Source organism: Jaculus jaculus, chromosome 6 (genome assembly GCF_020740685.1).
Source record: "Jaculus jaculus isolate mJacJac1 chromosome 6, mJacJac1.mat.Y.cur, whole genome shotgun sequence".
NCBI lineage: Eukaryota > Metazoa > Chordata > Mammalia > Rodentia > Dipodidae > Jaculus > Jaculus jaculus.
Genome location: NC_059107.1, coordinates 6516561 through 6535816, shown reverse-complemented (window position 1 = coordinate 6535816; position 19256 = coordinate 6516561). Strand labels below are relative to the sequence as shown.

Genomic DNA, 19256 nt, shown 5'->3' with positions numbered 1-19256 from the left:
ACATCTGGAGTTCGTTTGCAATGGCTGGAGCGCCCATTCTATCTATCTGCCTCTCTCTGTCTGTTGCTCTCAAATAAATAAATAAAAGTAAACAAAAAAAAAAATCATTTAAAGCCATGCTGCATGCAGTTCAATAGGACAGGAGAAATCACCAGTGAAGATAACCAGTATTTGGCCAGCCAGGCCAAATGAGCCAACAGGTGCAATGGTGGCACGTCGGTCATGGTGGAAACCAACTGCCCTCTAATTGGACTGGAGGCCCGCTCCATGGAAGGGAACACACCCATGATACTGAAAACTTAAAACAAGGAGTAGTCATGAGCCCTAGGTGTGTAATGTCTGCTGCTGTCTGGCTAAATGTATATACTATGCTCATCAAACTGTCCAGTAAGCACTTAATGTTTATGCCAATATATTAATGCTACTCTCACTTTTGGTACAGAATCTTCTATTTTCAGATGTTAGTGACCTTGGGATGACTAGGAAAGCATCATGGTGCTCGGAAGAAGTGACAGAGGAGTGCTCAGCACTGAAATATCTCTTATCACATCTTCCAAGGCTCAGGGTCCATTGAGAAAGAGGTGACAGAAAGAATGTAAGAGCCAAAGGAAGGGTATGACTCCTTAAAACATGCTCCTCCAGACACAAAATGGCCTGGATATCCATGACCTCACAGTGCCTGACACTACCTACACAAGACCATCATAATAGGAGGAAAAGATGATAACATGAAAATAAAAGAGAGACTGATTAAGATGGGGAGGGGATAAGATGGACAATGGAGTTTTAAAGGGGAAAAGTGATGAGAGGGACGGCATTACCATAGAATATTGTTCATAATCATAGAAGCTGTTAATTAAAAAAAAAAATTAAGGGCTGGAGGGATGGCTTAGTGGTTAAGGCATTTTCCTGCAAAGCCAAAGGGCCCAGGTTTGATTTCCCAGGACCCATGTTAGCGAGATTCACGAAGGTGGCACATGTGTATGGAGTTCGTTTTCGGTGGCTGGAGACCCTGGTACACCCATCCTCTCCCACCCCCCATTCTCTTTTTCTGTCAAATAAGTAAAAAATTAAATAGGGGTAGAGGTATGGTTAGCAGTTAAGGCGTTTGCCTGCCAAGCCAAAGGACCCAGGTTTGACTCTCCAAGACCCATGTTAACCAGATGCACAAGGTGTGCACGCGCCAGGAGTTTGTTTGCAGTTGCTGGACACCCTGATGTGCCCATTCTCTCTCCTCTCTCTCTCAAATAAATAAACAAATATTGAGCAATCCTTACAATGCATCAGTGTTTCCTGATCACAATAATTCCAAGAAGAAAATTCCGCAGCTGTCAGAAATGTCACATGGATGGTTATGCTGTCTCCATCTTTGCTTTAAGTGGTTTAGAATATGACACCTAAATAATCACATGTCAGCCAGGGCTGACAGGAGTTCAGGTAAGGACATGGGCATTCCAGTCTTTTCACCAACATTTTTAGAAGTTTCAAATTTTAGCATTCTTTAGCAATCTACAAACTTTCCCTCCATGTCTCTTACTGAACAGCTGGCAGTCACTGGGCACGTACCTCAGGAGCAAGGACAAAGGTCTGCATGAACCTCCGCAGCGCCTGGTTGTTGTTGGAGAGCAGGCCCATCACCTGGACCACCACACCATCATTGAGAGTAGCGTGAGCATCCACATGGCGAATCTTGGTATGGCAGTTGGTGAAGTTTTGCGACATCACTTTCCTATGGATTTCCTAAGGAATCAAGGCAAGAGTTAATCCCAAAGGGAACTCACCATAGCCATCAAGGCAGCTGCTGACCATAGGCCCACAGTAAGAACTGACTCGAGCTGACCTTTTGGCTCCTCCCTGGCCACAGATGGTTCCTGGAAACTTGCCCATACCTGGAGCTCCTGCAGGTGACCTTTGAGCTACACTGATTTCTCAACACAGTCTAACCAACAACAAGGTGTACAGAAGTCTACTGTTCACATGATGATTCCTCTTCAGTGTGCTTAACTGGAGGGCAGAACCACCCAGGAAGCCTGCCTCTGGGCATGTGTGGTGGTTTGAATAAATGGCCCCCAATATATTCAGTTTTTTATTTGTTTGTAGTTTGCATCTGCAGCCACTTGGCTGGAGGCAATGTCACTGGGTGGATCTTAAGGTGTGGTGGTGGGTTTCAGATTTCATCTCTCTCTCTCTCTCTCTCTCTCTCTCTCTCTCTCTCTCTCTCTCTCTCTCTCTCTCTCTCGGCTTGGACGTGTGAAGGCAGGCCAGCTTCTTCTGCCATTATAGAACTTCCCCTGGATCTGTAAGCTTCAATAAATCCCTTCCTCCACAACTGTGCTTGGTCTGGAAGCTCATCTTAGCGAACCTGAAGCTACAGCATGTCTGTCCAGGTGGATCCAGAGGGCTAGATCCTGAGCATGGGTAGCTCTGCCTCATGCCCTGCAGTCCTGCAAGGCCAGAACACTGTGATCCTGGCTCTGCTTCCTGACTGTGGAGACCATGTGAGCAGCAGTTGGTCTTCTGCCACCACATTTCCCACAATGGTTGACTGTAACCTTTCCTAAACCATGAGCCAAAATAAACCTTGCCCCTCAGCTGTCTTTTCAATTGTTGTATTTTGTCATAGCAATGAGAAAATATACAAGCCAAGACTTCCATAATAAACTACTACAATTCCCATTCAAAACTTGCCCATTTTTACACAGCCAAACTGAGAAGATGGCTTAGTGCCCAAAGGTGCTTGCTTACAAAGCCTAAGGGCCAGGCACAGTCCAGGTTCAGTAATTACCCAACACTTACATGAAGCTACTTTTGAGTCAGACTCATCTGCCGCAGCAAGAAACCCTGTCTCAAGAAGTTAGAACTCCTCTGACCTCCACCTGTAACTCCATCCAGACATAAACATAAATAAATGTAAAATCTCTCAACAAAAAAATTTCCCTAGCAAGCTGAGTGTGGTGGTGCACGCCTTTAATTCCAGCCCTAGGGAAGCAGAGGTAGGAGGAACACTGTGAGTTCCAGGCCATCCTGAGACTCCATAGTGAACTCCAGGTCAGCTTGGGCCAACCTACCTGGAAAAACCAAACAACAAACCAAAAAACAAAAAAAAACAAAAACAAAAACAAAAAAACCTCCCCAGCACACACAGAAAAGCATAATGTACACGTGACAATGCAGTCAGACTGTTAACTGTGCACACTCTATCACAGAGCCTACACACAAAATGACTGTCTTGCTCATGTGGTGACACACTCCAGAACCTGGGAACACTAGAGAGGCTGAAACAGAAGATGACCGCAAGTTCAAGGTTAGCCTGAGTTACAAAGCAAGCTCCAGGCCATTCAGGAATAGACTAGCAAGACCATATCTCCAAAAACCAAAGTAACAATTAGTAACTGCCCTAAATTAACCCTTTTTAAGTTTAAAAATGTTGACTCTGCTCATCTGTAACATCCAAAACCCCCAGAATGCATTTTACAAAATGAACAACTGTGACATCACATAAGCATTTTAACAAAGTATTTTGTTGGTTTGTTTGTTTTTAGATAGGGTCTCTCTCCCTAAGCCACGCTAGCCTGAAATTCACTATGTACTCTCAGGCTGGCCTCACAGTGATCTCCTACCTCTGCATACTGAGTGCTGGGATTAAAGGTATAAGCCCCCACCCCCAGCTAAAATATTTGAAAGAGAGAGGCAGATAGAAAAATAGAGAACGAGCATGCCAGGGCCTTAAGCCACTTCAAACAACTCCAAACACATGTGCCACCTTGTGCTTCCAGCTTATGTGGGTACTGACCAATCGAACCCAGGTCTTTAGGCTTTGCAGCAAGTCTTAACCACTGAGCCATCTCTACTTAACAAACTATTATATTAAATAGTAATTAACCACCTAAGCTAATCTTGACCTTTAGCAATTCGTCTACCTAGTAATAGTAAGCATGTACTGTCCTTGAATTGTGGGTTATTTTCTTTCTCAAAAAATGTTTATTCATTTGAAGAAGAGAGAAATATAAGAGATACAGACAGACACAAAGAGAATGTACACACCAGGGCATTCAGCCACTACAAACTCTAGACACATGTGCCACTTTGTGCATCTGGCTTTACGTGGTTACTGGGGAATTGAACCTGAGTCATTAGGCTTTGCAGGCAAGCATCTTAACTGCTGAGCCACCTCTCCAGCCCAGGAATGCTATTTTAGTAGCTGAATTTAAAACACTTACTTTCTGTCCATAGACTGCATCTGCTGGCTTTCCATTGGAATCCAATCCCCCATGCACGTAAGAAGAGTTCTTTCCATAAAACCTGGAAATAGAAAATCATTTACTTGTCACCCTCAAGTATCCTAAGAGGTGTGTCCTTCTAAGCGTGGTGCCTCTCCACCCAGCACCAGAGAGGAAGGAATGTGGTTAGTTATTTCTCTTGGTGTACAATCCATTTTTGTGTGTCCCCAGGTCAATGGGCTATACAGACTTGGTCAACGAACCACATTTATTTTCTTGATTTTTTTTTCAAAGGCAAGGTCTCACTTAACCCAGGCTGACGTAAAACTCATCCTGTAGTCACAGGCTGGCACTGAACTTGAACTTAAGGTGATCCTTCTACCTCAACCTCCTGAGTGCTGGGACTAAAGGCATGTGGCACCACATTGGACTTGGCCTCTATTTTCCAAGTCACAAGTTCCAGATTTCAGGGTAGGATGATCATGTTGAGAAAGGAAAATATGTGAAGTTTATGTCAAGAAAATCAGTCACTCAAAATAAATGTAAAGTTCTTGTTTTCACTGAGGAAAAATCAGCTGTTAGGACTGGCCCAACTGCACACTTTGTGGACTTAAGTGCTTCTATATCTGAAAACACACTTTTAGAAATTCTTTTTTTTTCCAAGGTAGGATCTCAGTCTAGCTCTAGCTCAGGCTGACCTGGAATGCACTCTGCAGCCTCAGCTGGCCTCGAACTCATACACCAACTAGTGCAGTAAGAATGTCATGCCTGAATGGCACCGGCATTCACTCTCTGTTCTCAACAACTCTATTTCAAACACAAGAGAAAAAGGCAACATGAAGACCACCACTGGTAAGACTTCCTGATACATTATTTACTTAAGAGAGAGAAATACAGAAGTAGGCAGAAAGAGAGAGAATTGGCATGCCAGGAGCTCTCGCCACTACAAACGCATCTGGCTTACATGGATCTTGGGGAGTGGAATGTGGATCCTTTGGCTTTGCAGGCAAACACCTTAACCGCTAAGCCAACTCTCCAGCCCCTGATACATCTTCCCAACAAACGAGCCTATGACATTATCCACCCAGATTCCATCTCCCTTTCGCTGCAGAATCTAAGCTGCCTTGCTATGCTGAAGCTATGGCCAATCTGGGCATCAGCTCGAGCCTGTTCCCGCCCGGGGAAGCCACAGGGCTCACCTGTGCATCTCAGAGATAAGAAGATGTGCAAGAAAATGTAAATACTTCACAAAACCCTTACCAGAATATAAGACTGCAGTCCAAGACTGTTTAAGTCACTACTTCACAGTAAGTATTACAATCAAGACTTTTACTATCTATTATGTATAGTTCGTCCTGCCCACAAGGACCCAACGACTCAAGATGCAACCTCGCCTCAGTCAACACTGCCTTTCACTACTACAAATGCTCCTGCACACAAGAAGATTGTTCAGGGGAATTAAACGTCGGACATTTTACTCATACTTATGCACAGCTATTAATGCTACTCTCACTTTCGGTTAGAAAAACTTTACAGAGAAGGTCTCTCAGAAGGCATCATGGTTCTGGGAAGAAGTGACAGAGGAGTGCTCAGCACTAGGATATCTCTATCACACCCTCCAAGGTTCAGGGTCCATTGCGGAAGAGGTGGCACAATGAATGTTAAGAGCAAGCCGGGCATGGTGACACACGCCTTTAATCCCAGAACTTGGGAGACAGAGGTAGGATCACCTTGAATTCAAAGCCAGCCTGAGATGACATAGTGAATTCCAGGTTGGCCTTGGCTAAAGTGAGATTCTACCTCGAAAAACCAAAAAAAAAAAAAAGAATGTAAGAGCCAAAGTAAGGGGAGGACTCCTTACAGTACAGCCCTCCAGACACAAATGGCCTGGACATCCACAACCTCACATGCCTGACACTACCTACACGAGACCATCATAAAAGGAGGAAAAGATGATGATATCAAAATGAAAGACTAATTGGAAAAGAGAAGGGATTCAACAGAGGATGAGTTTGGGAGAGAAACAATAGAGGTGATGTGAAGAAATTATGGTTTGTCATTAAAGTTTTTTTAAAAAAACTTTTTCTTATTCAATATCCTCAGCACAAGAGTAAGTCACAGCAATTTCAATGGAGGAAAATGAACCTTTGGAACATTACAATGCTGACAACAAAGACACTAATGTAGTTTTTTAAACTGATCGTTCTGTGATGTAATTTTTTACACTCCATATACAAAACAAATGTAAGGATGGATAATTGTTTTATCACCATATAACTCAACCAAAGACAAGAAAAAGTGAAATTACTGTAACAAGTCCATAGTTTTATATGATACAACACTATTAAAAAAATATACTAGAAGCACCCAATATATAAGCAATTCCCTAAGTAGTGTATCTATGAAAATACTGTAGTACTAAATTGATACCAATACTGTATTTTGAAAGATGAAAATGCTTAAAAAGAAAAAGAGTACATACTAAAAAGCACATCCGCCCAGCATAGGACAACAGCCACTGGAGTAACGCTGGGCAGGCTCAGCTTCGGCTCTTTCCTCTCGTGCTGCTAGGGTTTAAGGCCAGCATCTCTTGCCATGTCAGACAAGCACTCTACCATTAAGTTCAATTCCCAGCCACTCTCAATGCGTTTTTTATTGCTTTAAGCTTTTCTGTGTGTGTGCACGTGCATGTGTTAAGTGTCAGAGGATAACTTTGGGGTCAGTCCTAACCCTGCCACCTTGTTAGAGGCAAGTTTTCATCTCGCTGTTCACCACAACATTGGCTAGCTTAGCTGGCCCTCGAGCTTACAGGAAATTATTCCATTTCCACAGTCTCTCTTCTTGCTCTGGACATTCTGGGATTACAGGGTTTGGCTACCACATGGCTTCTGGGATCCAAGCTCAGGTACCTGCAGTGGACACCACTGAGCCATCTCTCTATTGAGAGCTTTTAACATAAATTTAAGCCTGAGTCTAATGGAGAGGTGGTCATCGAAAACATAGGTCACACTCAGTGTACTTCTCAAGAGTCACTTCAAGCTGGAAAGAAGGGACTCAGTGGAGGGGCACAAGGGAGGAGAAAGGGAGGATCACAGAGCATGGTTTCCTGTGCTAGAGAGATGGCTTAAGGCACTCACCTACAAAACCAAAAAACCCAGGTTTGGGCAGGTGTGACGGGGCACGCCTTTGATCCCAACAGAGGAAGGAGGATTTCTGTGAGTTGAGTCCACCCTGAGACTACACAGTGAATTCCAGAGACTCTATCTCGTAAACAAAAAGAAAAAAAAAAAAAAGGAATAAAACTGAGCATAGTAGCAACAGCAAAGAAAAAAACAAAAAAAGTGGCTCATGTGTCTGGAGTTCTGGCCCTGATGCACCCCTTCTCTCCCAAATAAATAATAAAAATAATAAAGCCAGGCATGGTGGCTCATGCCTTTAAACCCAGCTCTCAGGAGGCAGAGGTAGAGGAGCACCGTGAGTTTGAGGCCACCCTGAGAATACATGGTTAGTTACAGGTCAGCCTGGGACAAAGTGAGACCCTACCTCAAAAAACAAACAAAAAAAAAAGTATGGAGGTTATTAATAATTTTCTTAAAAATTTTTAAAAAGCTGGGCATTGTGGTACATGTCTTTAATCCCAACACTTAGGAGATGGAGATAGGAGGATCACCATGAGTTTGAGGCCAGCCTGAAACCACATAGTGAATTCCAGGTCTCAAAAACACAAGCAACAAAATTTTTTTTTTGTCATTTCACAATAAACCTATCATGCTTTGGTGCTTCTTGAAGCTCTCCAAGGACTACTAAGAAACTTTTTCAGAGAATAAGATCATGACTGATTACTAAGGCTTGCATGTGATTACAGCTGATAAACTAAAAGGCTACATCACAAGGCCTGCAAAGGGAATTCAGAAGTTGTTTACTATAAATAATAGTCTATATACTTATTTGTGATATTCCCAGAAAATTTCAGGTTGACATCATAGAAAGCAAAGCAGTAAGTTCACACACACTCAAAGACAATACATGCTGAGACTCTGCATGGCTCATTGCTTTTTAACATTATTTGAAATAAACCTAAAAAGTATTATATTGTCTCTTAAACTCACAGCACACATGGATAATTATGCTAGAATTACTCTTGACTCTCAGCTGGCAAGACTGTAACCAGACTCCATGTCCTATGTCCCCATGCTTTCCCTATCCTGGTTCAAAGTAAAGCCAGATGCACAAAGTGGCACACTGTCTGGAGTTGTAGCCCTGGTGCACACAGACTGATTTCATACATACTCACTCCCCTTGTCATCTTTCTTCCAAATAAATAAGAAATAAAAATAAAGTTTCTGCCGGTGGGCACGGTAACACACACCTTTAATCTCAGCACTTGTGAGGCCAAGGTTGGAGGATTGCAGCGAGTTTAAGGCTAGCCTGAGACTCCATACTGAATTCCAGGTTAGCCTGGGCTAGAGCAAGACCCTATGCTGAAAAACCAAGAATAAAAAAGAAAAGAACAAGTTTCTGCATGCCATCAGGCCAACATGAGAAGGCCTGAGCTTGTTGACCAAAAGGTGATCATACAATGGGAGTCAATACTGCTTCAGAAACTGTCCCTTTGTGGTCGCCTGCAGAACTCTTTTCAGAGACCTGTATTCAGGAAAAGCCAAGGTTCTCTCTGTTTTATCCAAGACAAGCATGCATCATTTCTACTAGATAGCCCAATGGTTTTTAGGACACATAAGTACAAAAGTTAACAATCTTGGCTCTTCTTCAATACACTCTTACTAAATAATGAGTGGGCACAGCTTTACACATTTGTATACAATGTTCTGGTAATGTACCAGGTTTAGATAACACCTTTGTTTATTGTTATTTTTTTAAATTCTTATTCAATAAATAAACAAATAAATAAATCTTATTCAGTTTCCAAGGCCATCATTAATACATACCTGACAACTCTTACCTAACAACCCTGTAAGAAGCAAGAGGAAGACTGGAGACATGAAGAAGGCACCACATACCTATGCAGCATATCGGGGGCTTGGTTCAGCAGTGTGTAGTACTGCCTCACAAACTCCCGCCCGACCAGCAGGGGACTAGGCTTCTCCATCACCATTGCTTTGGTCAATTCAACCTGAAGGGTAGAAAAGGAAGTCAGTCTGAAGGATCAACCATAACAGGAAAATCCTGAACATTGTGCTATAAACAAGACAAATCACTATCTATACAATTTTAGGAACAAATCAAACCCAAAGGTCAAAGTTTTTTACATTTAAATTACAATCAAGGTACCTATTCACAATGGCCAGGGAAGCATTTTCTAGTCCATCCAAATCTTAAAAAAAAAAAAAGCTGAGTGTGATAGCTCAACCCTGGAATCTCAGAACTTGAGAAGCTGAGGTAGGAGCATCATGAGTTCAAGGCTACAGAGTGAATTCCAGGTCAGCCTGGGCCACAGTGAGACCCTACCTCAAAAAAACAAAAATAAACAAAGAAGAAAGAGGGCTGGAGAGATGGTTCCATTCCTCAGTACCCACATAAGTCAGATGCACAAGGTGGCACACGCATCTGGAGTTCATTTGCAGTGGCTGGAGGCCCTGGTGCGCCCATTCTCTATCTATTTGCCTCTTTCTGTCTGTCACTCTCATTTACAGTGGCTAGAGACCCTGGTGACCATTATGTCTCTATCTGCCAGCCCCCCCCCCAACTGCTTAAATAGGTAAATAAAGCATATTGGAAAGGAAAGGAAAAGGGGGAAAGGGAAAGGAAAGACAAACACAAAAATCTGGGCAAGCCAGGCGTGGTGGTGCATGTCTTTAATCCCAGCACTTGGGAGGCCGAGGTAGGAGAATCACCATGAGTTCAAGGCCACCCTGAGACTACACAGTGAAATCCAGGTCAGCCTGAGCTGCAGTGAGACCCTACCTCAAAAAAAAAAAAAAAAAACTGGGCAATTTAAGCGCAAGAGTATCTCCGGTCCTAATTAGAAAATACTACTGAAACCAGGTGTGGGGGCACGCAACTTTAATTCCAGCCCTCAGGAGGCAGGAGGATTGCCATGAGTTCAAGGGCAGCCTGGAATTACCCTATCTCAAAAAAAGAAGGGTCGCTGGGGCTGGAGAGATGGCTTAGCGGTTAAGCGCTTGCCTGTGAAGCCTAAGGGCCCCGGTTCGAGGCTCGGTTCCCCAGGTCCCACATGAGCCAGATGCACAAGGGGGCGCACACGTCTGGAGTTCGTTTGCAGTGGCTGGAGGCCCTGGCGTGCCCATTCTCTCTCTCTCCCTCTATCTGTCTTTCTCCCTGTGTCTGTCACTCTCAAATAAATAAATAAAAAATGAACCAAAAATATTTAAAAAAAAAAAAAAAAGAAAGAAAAGGGTCGGGGGCTGGAGAGATGGCTTAGCGGTTAAGTGCTTGCCTGTGAAGCCTAAGGACCCTGGTTCGAGGCTCAATTCCCTAGGACCCACATAAGCCCTAGGACCCACATAAGCCCTAGGACCCACATAAGCCAGATGCACAAGTGGGCGCACACATCTGGAGTTCATTTGCAGTGGCTAGAGGCTCTAGTGTGCCCATTCTCTATCTGCCTCTTTCTCTCTGTCTGTCGCTCTCAAATAAATAAAGGATTTTTTTAATACAGTATTTATTTTTTAAAAAAGAGGGTGAGGGCTGTGTACAGTGGCTAGATAACCTGGTATGCCCATTCTGTATCTGCTCCCCCTCAAATAAACAAATAAAATATTTTTAGTAAGAAAATGCTGCTGAAATGTCTCCTAAAGCCTTCATCTTCTTTTCAGGCTCAAACATGGAGCATAGGTCTGAGAGATAGTTTAGCAGTCTGCAAAGCCTAACGGCCTGGGTTTGATTCCCCAATGTCCTGTGCCAGATGCACAAAGCAATACATGCACCTGGAGTTCATTTGCAGTGGTTGGAGGCCTGGCATGCCCATTCTGTCTGTCTTCTTGCAAGTCAATAACTTTAATAAAAAATTTTTTAAAAAATCACTGGGCATGGTGGCAGAGATAGGAGGATCTCCATGAGTTAGAGGCCGCCCTAAGACTACATAGTGAATTCCAGGTCAGCCCGGACTAGAGCAAGACACTACCTCAGAAAGTAAAAAAATTAATAAATAAATCAGATGGGCATGGTAGGAGGATTGCTGTGACTTCAAGGCCAGCCTGAAACTACATAGTGGATTCCAGGTCAACCTGGGTGAGAGCAAAACCTTAACTGGAAAAACACAAACAAACAAGCAAACAAACATGGAGCACGTGGGTAGCAGTAACCATAGGAACAGTCTTCAGTGCCACTCCCAGCGCTTTCGGGCACATGTCCTCCACAGGACTGGAGACCTGCACACCAAGACCAAGTCCTAAGGGACTCTGGAGGAGACCTGCCAGTTGTCCCTCCATTGCAGAGCTGTCTGACACGATCACAGACTCCATGCAGGCAAACGCCTGCTACCAAGTTTCAAGACTCCCTTTATCAACACTCAATTACACTTTATGAAGAGCCTTTGGGAAAGTCTCCAACTATGGACACACTGTAGCCACTGCCAAAGTAGCAGTTCCCTCCAAAAGATGCACTGCTGGTTAAGTGAAGCAAATGGGGCTGGGGAAATGGCTTAGCAGTTAAGGAGTATGCCTGCGAAGCCTAAGGACCCTGGTCCAATTCCCATGACCCACATAAGCCAGATGCACAAGGCCCATTCTCTTTCTCTATCTGCCCCCCACCCCTCCCCCCCGTCCCTCTCCCTCCCTCCCCCCCCCCAAATAAATTAACAAAAAAAAAGTGTCAGACTAGGGAACAAAGCTAGTGTGCCGCAACTGCACCTGGCAGCTCCCCCAGGCTCCTGTGACAGCTCCTGCGATAGCGAAAGGAGTTCCTGCACATCAGGTGCTACTTTATCAACAGTGAACTAACACTGGGTAAGCATCCTATATAACCCCTCCTACTTTTCTTACATTACTTTCAGAGGGGTAGGTTTATACAAGTCATGCAAAACTATTATTCCAAAGAACTCTATTCACTAATATTATAATTTAGTGAGCTCAGAAGAGAAATAAAAATAATCTAGGAAAAACGAAAGGGTTATACAAACCATTTTCACTAAAAGAAGTCTACTTTTCAATAATTTTACATCCAAATTAACATTATTCCCAGTATTTGTGAATGTCATTATTTCTCAAAATTATACCATAAAAAAGGGACAGGTGAGTGGGCATGGTGGTGCACACCTTTAATCCCAGCACTCCGGAGGCAGAGGTAGGAGGACTGCTGTGAGTTCAAGGCCACCCTAAGACTACATAGTGAATGGCAGGTCAGCCTGGGTCAGAGTGAGACAGTACCTCAGAGGGGAATAAAGGGGTGGGCAGGTAAGCCAGGTGTGGTAGCAACAAGCCTTTAATCCAGCACAGGGGAGGAGTTCAAGGCCAGTGAATTCTGGGTCAGCCTCAGCTAGAACAAGACCCTAATCCTAGAATAAAAAGGAGGGAGGAGGAACAGGAAAAAAATATTTTATTTATTTGTGAGAAAAAGAGAAGGAAGAATGGGCCTCTAGCCATCACAAAAGAACTCCAGACAAGGCTGGAAAGATGGCTTAGTGATTAAGCACTTGCCTGTGAAGCCTAGGGACCCTGGTTCAAGGCTTGATTCCCCAGGACCCACGTAAGCCAGATGCACAAGGTAGCGCACGCGTCCGGAGTTCGGTTACAGTGGCTGGAGGCCCTAGTGTGCCCATTCTCTATCTCTCTGCCTCTTTCTCTCTGCCTGTTGCTCTCAAATAAATAAACAAAAGTTAGGGGAAAAAGGAGGACTCCAGAAAAATGTGACACCTTGTACATCAGGCTTTACATTGGTCCTGGGCAATCAAACCTGGGTACTTTGGCTTTTCAGTCAAGTGCCTTAACTGCTAAACCATCTCTCCAGCCCCAGGAAAAAGTATTTAAAAACTGTACTTTTCATCCTGGGTCCCCAGTTATGTGTGCACCTATTCTCAGCTGACCTGCCAGAGACCCTCTAAAGCACCAGCCCTAGTCCCTGGAGCAGACCCATTTCAGCTCTGGACTAGGATGAAGTAGCCCAAGTGCAGTAACAAGTGCACACTGGCGAGGCAACGGAGCTTCTCACAGAAAGAAGGTGGCCATGGCAAGTGCTAAAGCCGCAGCTCCTTAAAGAAGTGCTGGTACCAGCATCTCCGGTACTGAAGAGGTGAACGCTTACAATCCAAGGAATGGATTCTCTCTTTTTTAATATTCTATTTCTACTCATTTATTTGCTAGATAAGTGGGAGGGGAAGAGAGAATGAATGAATGAGCACACCAGGGCCTCCAGCCAGTGCAAACACGCTCCAGATGCATGCGCCCCTGTGCATCTAGCTTATGTAGGTCCTGGGAAATTGAACCTGGGTCCTGCTAAGCCAGGTCTCCAGCTCAGTGGTCCTCGTTATCAACCTACAGCTTAGTGTCTCTGGCAGGACTTTCTCCATGACAAGTCATAGGAAATGCTTCCCAGCATCCCAAACCAGCTAGCCGGACACTCAGTTCTGTGAGTGAGGAGCACCACTGCAGAGGTTGACAATGACCAAGTGCCTGGTCTTGGGAGGGACTTCTGAGGAGGTTCTAGGGACCTCCTCAGACCAAGTCAACCTCTGAAGATAAAACTTGAAGACATTATTTACTGGGAGCTGCTATTTTTATACTATGACAGCTTTTTAAGGTTCTTTGTTTAGGGAGCTGATGAAATCCAGATCTCTAACATCATCAAGCCAAAACCCCTTGGACACAGCAGCTTTCCCTGATTTGCTTCTATACAGTTTATTCTTTGCAGCTCTTTAAACTGAACCTGGGATAAATTTGAAACCAGTTAATTAACAAAAAAAAAAAAATACACTTTTCCTTAAATTCTCAATACTATGAAAACTGGCATTTACTAGTGATTCATCTAACATAAGACGTCTAAAGCCTAAGAGTTACAGAAGAAAATACTACTACATGTGAACCTTGAACTGCCCACTCTAGGCTAAAGGAGCAAGTACCTAACAATTAGCAGAAAAAAAAAAAAAAACCCTGGAAGGGGTGGAGAGATGGCTTTGCGGTTTTAAGGCACCAGTCTGCAAACCAAGGTTTGATTCCCAAAGACCCACATAAGCAGCTGCACAAGGTGGCGGCATGCATCTGGAACGCTTCTAGCAGCAGGTGGCCCTGCAGCATCCATTCTCATTCTCACCCCCCCCTTGCTCAAGCTCGCACACGCTCTACCTCCCTACCTCTTTCAAATAAAAAAATAAAAATAATTATGGAAAATGCTAATAAAAAATAAAAATTAAAAAAATAAAATAAATAAAAATAAATTATTTAATAATTAAAAAAACCTTGAGGGCTTGGGAAAATGACTTAGCGGTTAAGGCGTTTGCCAGTGAAGACGAAGAACCCAGGTTTGATTCCCCAGGACTCATGTGAGCCTGATGCACAAAGAGGGGGCAGATGCAGCTAGAGTTCATTTGCAGTGGCTACAGGCCCTGGCGTGCCCATCTCTCTACCTGCCTCTTTTTTTCCTTCTCTCCCTCTCCCTCCCCCCCCCTTAAACAAATAACCTTGAAAGTCTTTTCAAGCAATTCTTCCTGGGAAATTCTCAACCTTCCCTGGTGCTGAGCTGGTAACTGGCTATCTGCATGCACCTCAATACCCTATCTATAGAATCAAGCAACGACTTAGGGCAGAGGCACCTCAGTGCCAGAGCACATGCCACGCTTGACAAAGCCCTACCCTGGGTTCATCTCAAGAACTGTGAGAGGAGGACACACAAGAATGCCTGTGAAAGAGACCCTCAGTGAATGCCATTTGGAAGTACTATGAAAATTGTTCCTATGATTAAAAGATAGCCTTTCCATATCCCTTTCCTGTCAGTAAAATTTTCGGGTCACATGGTGGCATGCGCCTTTAATCCCAGCACTTGGGAGGCAGAGGTAGAATGATCCCCATGAGTTCGAGGCCAGCCAGCCAGAGACCACAGAGTGAATTCCAGGTCAGCTGGGGCTTGAGATCCTACCTTGGAACCCCCACCAAAACAAGAAAATTGAGTAAATGAGAACCTCAATTCATTTATTCTCTCCCACCACCAGTACCCATGTACTTGGAATGGAACCTCCCTCACCTTAAAACAAATTTGAAGTAGACAGTACTCTTGGGGTGGATGCCTGGCTCTCCAGTCACATGTATGTGCCCAGCACACTGGAAGTGGACAGCCACGCCTGCTACTAGTGAAGGACACATGTCCGAAGCGGTCGGGTCTGCTTGGGAGTGATGCCGCTGGCACACATTAGCTACAGAGCACAGTTAATTTAGCAACTTACACCTTGTTTCCCTTTTGAGACAGTGTGTCACTGTGTAGTCCAGGCTGGCTTCAAAACTTGCCAACTTCCTGCCTGCTTCCCAAGTGCCGGGAATGAACCTGCCACCACTCTCAGTGAGCCCACACCTCTAGCAGGGACTTAAGTAAAAGGCCATTACAAACCTCAGGAAATGTGTGAGTGAGCCTATATTTCCTGCTTTTCCTGAGCACAAACCACGACAGCTCACCTCAGTGACACAGTTCCATGCAGCACCTCCAGGTAAGGTTTGGTGATGGTTCCTACGAACTGTCTTATAAATACTGAGTTCTCACTACCTATTGTTTTGCAAATTTTCACTTAATGTATCTTTATCTATTCCTATTACTCATGCCCCAACCCTTCTTTTCACTGCAGATCTCAATATGTAGCCCAGGCTGGTCTTTCTGTCTGTTTCCATGGTGTTGGGGCTGCTGCCATGTCTTATCACACCCACCAAGCAGACCACTTTTTAATTTTATTTACTTAATTATTGAAGAGACAGAAAGAGGCATATGTATGTAGAGAGAATGGGTGCACCAGGGCCTCTAGCCACTGCAAACAAACTCCAGAAGCTTGCATTACCATGTGCGTGTGACTTACGTGGGTCCTCATGAATTTAACTGGGGTCCTTTGGCTTTCCAGGCAAGCGCCCCAAGAGCTAAGCCATCTCTCCAGCCCAAGACCACATTCTTTACCACATTAGAACAGTATCTCAGGTAGAAAAAGATGTCCCTTTCGGTGTTTATGTTCCAACAGAATTCCTCTGAGCAAACAACTGGAAGCAGGATAGAAGTATTGCACAGAGCAGGACAAAAAAGTCTGAGGTTGAATTCTCAGCCACCAACAAGCCAGCAGAAGGCCGCTCCGCTTTCCTTGAGCAATCGGCAAGGCACCTACTGCCTTCAGTAAACAGGGTTGAAAAGCACACACAGGGTGCTGGCGGGTGTAGCTCAGAGGGAGAGGGCTGGATGGGCCCTGCTTAGAGGCAGACCCCTGAATGTTTTAACAAGTGACCAACAGTCCACCGTAAGTCAACCCAACACTGCACCTCCCCACTCTACATGCTGACAGGGGTACGTGAGCCAGGACAATTCCCAACGTCATGTTCTAAAGAGTACTGCGCGGTCACATGACTCCCATCTTCTACAACAATCTGCTGTATGGCCACATCAACAAAGCCGAGAACATGTCCTCAAATTGTCTTCATCTTTTACTGCTACTTTTTAATAATAAGCAAAGAAAAACACTTGGAAAATACAAACAAAGATTAAACTTCAGTCTTTTAATTTTTTTACAATTATGCACTGTGTTCCTTGACTGCAGAAAACTCATCCTACAAAACAGTGACACAAACCAGATTAAGCCTTTCAAAGAAAGGAAAGAGACCTGTCTCAAAGCTTCAATGTAATCTTGTCTGAAGTAGAAATTTTTGTGATTTGGATCTACAAACACAGGAACACATTTTATAATGTTAAGGGGTATAGTTGGTTTTAAAACAATCCAAAACCTAGTAAGTCTACAAAAAAGAAAAACCTCAACTACTTAAAGGTAAGATACCTTTGCATACTCCAGAAGTATACAGCTAAGAGGTGACTGTATGCCCCAGTGATCTAGCTAAAGGACAAAAAGTGAGTAAATCTGTCCACAGAACGCGGCAGCTGCTGCACAAGTTCCATCAAATGTCAATCACCTCGAGTGATTACATAGGAAAGGGGAACTGGGTGCCATCCTTTCCATTTTCACCCAGAGTCTGATGAGATTCGAAATCATTCTCTTAAATTTATAATCATCACAAAGATCTTTCTCCAAAAGTCTGCTCCAATTAATAATGAAAAATTAAAATTAGAGTAAGACGAGAATTCCAGGGCTAGCATGAAAGCCTGACTTCCTGGTGGCGGGAATTCCCCATCACCATGCTGACTCCCAGACCTGATGAGGAACACAGTCCCGTCTGCCGCCCCCCACACACCCTTCACTGCATTTGCTTTTTGTTTTCTCGACTGCTCCCAGAAGCTGACATGGAAACGCATCAACTGTGTTCAGTAATCCATGCAGCAAATCCAAACCCTTTCCCCTTTGTCATTCATGACCCCTACTTCCAACCGCCGGCTGGCAGAAAAGAAGCACCTCACCAGCCCCTAACACACCGACGCGGCGATGGGAGAGTCTTCTCGGTCAGAGCTTGGTAAACGTGACCTGGGGCCGCGCAAGCACGGGGCGCGCGTGCAAGTGTACCTGTTCATCCCCGGACGAAGGCCGCGCCTGCCTCACCTGGTGCACGTGAGAGCTGCCTGGGGGTGAGGGTGGTGGGAGGGACACGAGATGCACAGACCTCGGGGCTGCACAGCGGGCGGTTTCGGTCGCCAACTCCGCACGCGCACTTGCCGGGTCACTCCCCGCGTCCCCGGCGAGCCGCGCTCGTCCGCGGGCTCCAAGCCTCCACCGCACTTCCGTGAGGTCCTCCCATGCCCGGGAACCCAAGCGCACGAGGGGCGCCCCGGGCGCGTGGCGAAGGAGGCGGGCGGGAAGAGGAGGGAAAAAAATGAAAAGCGGGCCTCGCGACAACCCCGCAGCCCGGGCTGTCCTCCTCCTCCGCCCCGCGGGAGATCGCCCCGAAGCTCGCTCGCTCGCTCCCGCCCCGCGTGGCCGTTGGACGCGACTCGCGCACGCGGCGCACAAGGCCGCGCGCCCCAGGGCCCGGGCGCACGCACGCGCGGGCGGGCCGCCGGTGGGGCGAGAGGCGAGGCGAGGCCGCGTGCCCGTGGCGCGCGCCGGCGGCGGCCGTTGGGTGGGGGCGGGGGCGCGCGCGGCCCGGGCCGGCTCCTCGCACTGGTTCCCTCTCGCGATCGCGCCGGGGCGGGAGGGGGGAGCTTCCGTCCCCGGACCCACGGCCGCGCCGCCCCGCCCACCCGCTCTTGCGTACCTGCGCGGCTGAGCGGGAGAGGAACAAGCTCGGCTACACGGGGACAGAGGCTGCCAGGAACTCCCTCGCGCAAGTGCGTCCGCACACACGCGTGCTCCGCCGCCGGGTCTATATAGGCGCGGCTCAGCCTAACATGTCGCCGCCAGGTCGGGGGAGCGCGTGGCCAATCGCGACGGCGACCCCGGAGCTCTTCGGGCCGCCATTGGACAGGGGCTCGGGAGAAGAGGCGTGGCACTTGATTGGCGGCGACATACGCCAATGAGACGGTGAGAACCTCTGCGTTCCGGCCGGTGGATCGGCACTGAGGATGGCCAATACCTGCGAGAGATACTGCGAGGGTGGGCGGGGCGGGTCTTGACGGACGCGGGAGCCAGCAAATCACTTCATGGGCCTCTTCTCATTGGTGAAAACCTCTTCCTCAGGGGCGGGGCGGAGGTCCGTTCTCCGTGCAGGAGCGGTTGCTCCACAAGGTGGGGCCCGTGTACTTTGGGGAAGTAAACCCCAAGCAAGTGGGAGGTGGGTGCCGGTGGGTGAGGAAGCCCCTAGCCAATCGTAAGGCTGGAAGGGTCTGATTGACAAAGAGGGTTGGACGGCTCCAAAGACAGAGCCCCGGGGCCGCCCCTGCGCTCTGGGACGCTTTTGGAGGATGTCACCGTGCGCTTTCTGCACGCCGTCCTTTGCTTTTCTTTCTAGGTGGAGTCCAGCCTCTGGGGCGCCCTGTCCACACAGTTTATTGGTACTCGGG

The 19256-nt window shown here is 46.2% G+C and overlaps 1 protein-coding gene across 2 annotated transcripts in view; it reads right to left on the bottom strand.

Moving 5' to 3' along the window:
- Nucleotides 1-18662, bottom strand: part of G3bp1 (G3BP stress granule assembly factor 1) — a 28950-nt gene extending 10288 nt beyond the window's left edge. Inside the window, exons 1-4 of one of the 2 annotated variants that reach the window (XM_004666545.2) lie at nucleotides 18512-18662; nucleotides 9239-9351; nucleotides 4221-4302; nucleotides 1567-1740 (exon numbers count right to left, since the gene is read on the bottom strand). In XM_004666545.2, coding sequence (XP_004666602.1) covers nucleotides 1567-1740; nucleotides 4221-4302; nucleotides 9239-9333 — 351 coding nt within the window. In that variant the 5' untranslated portion in view covers nucleotides 9334-9351; nucleotides 18512-18662. Of the gene's footprint in view, nucleotides 1-1566; nucleotides 1741-4220; nucleotides 4303-9238; nucleotides 9352-17859; nucleotides 17884-18511 lie in introns of those variants that run through there. The other variant, XM_045152617.1, reaches the window with a different exon arrangement.
- Nucleotides 18663-19256: the final 594 nt, after the last annotated feature.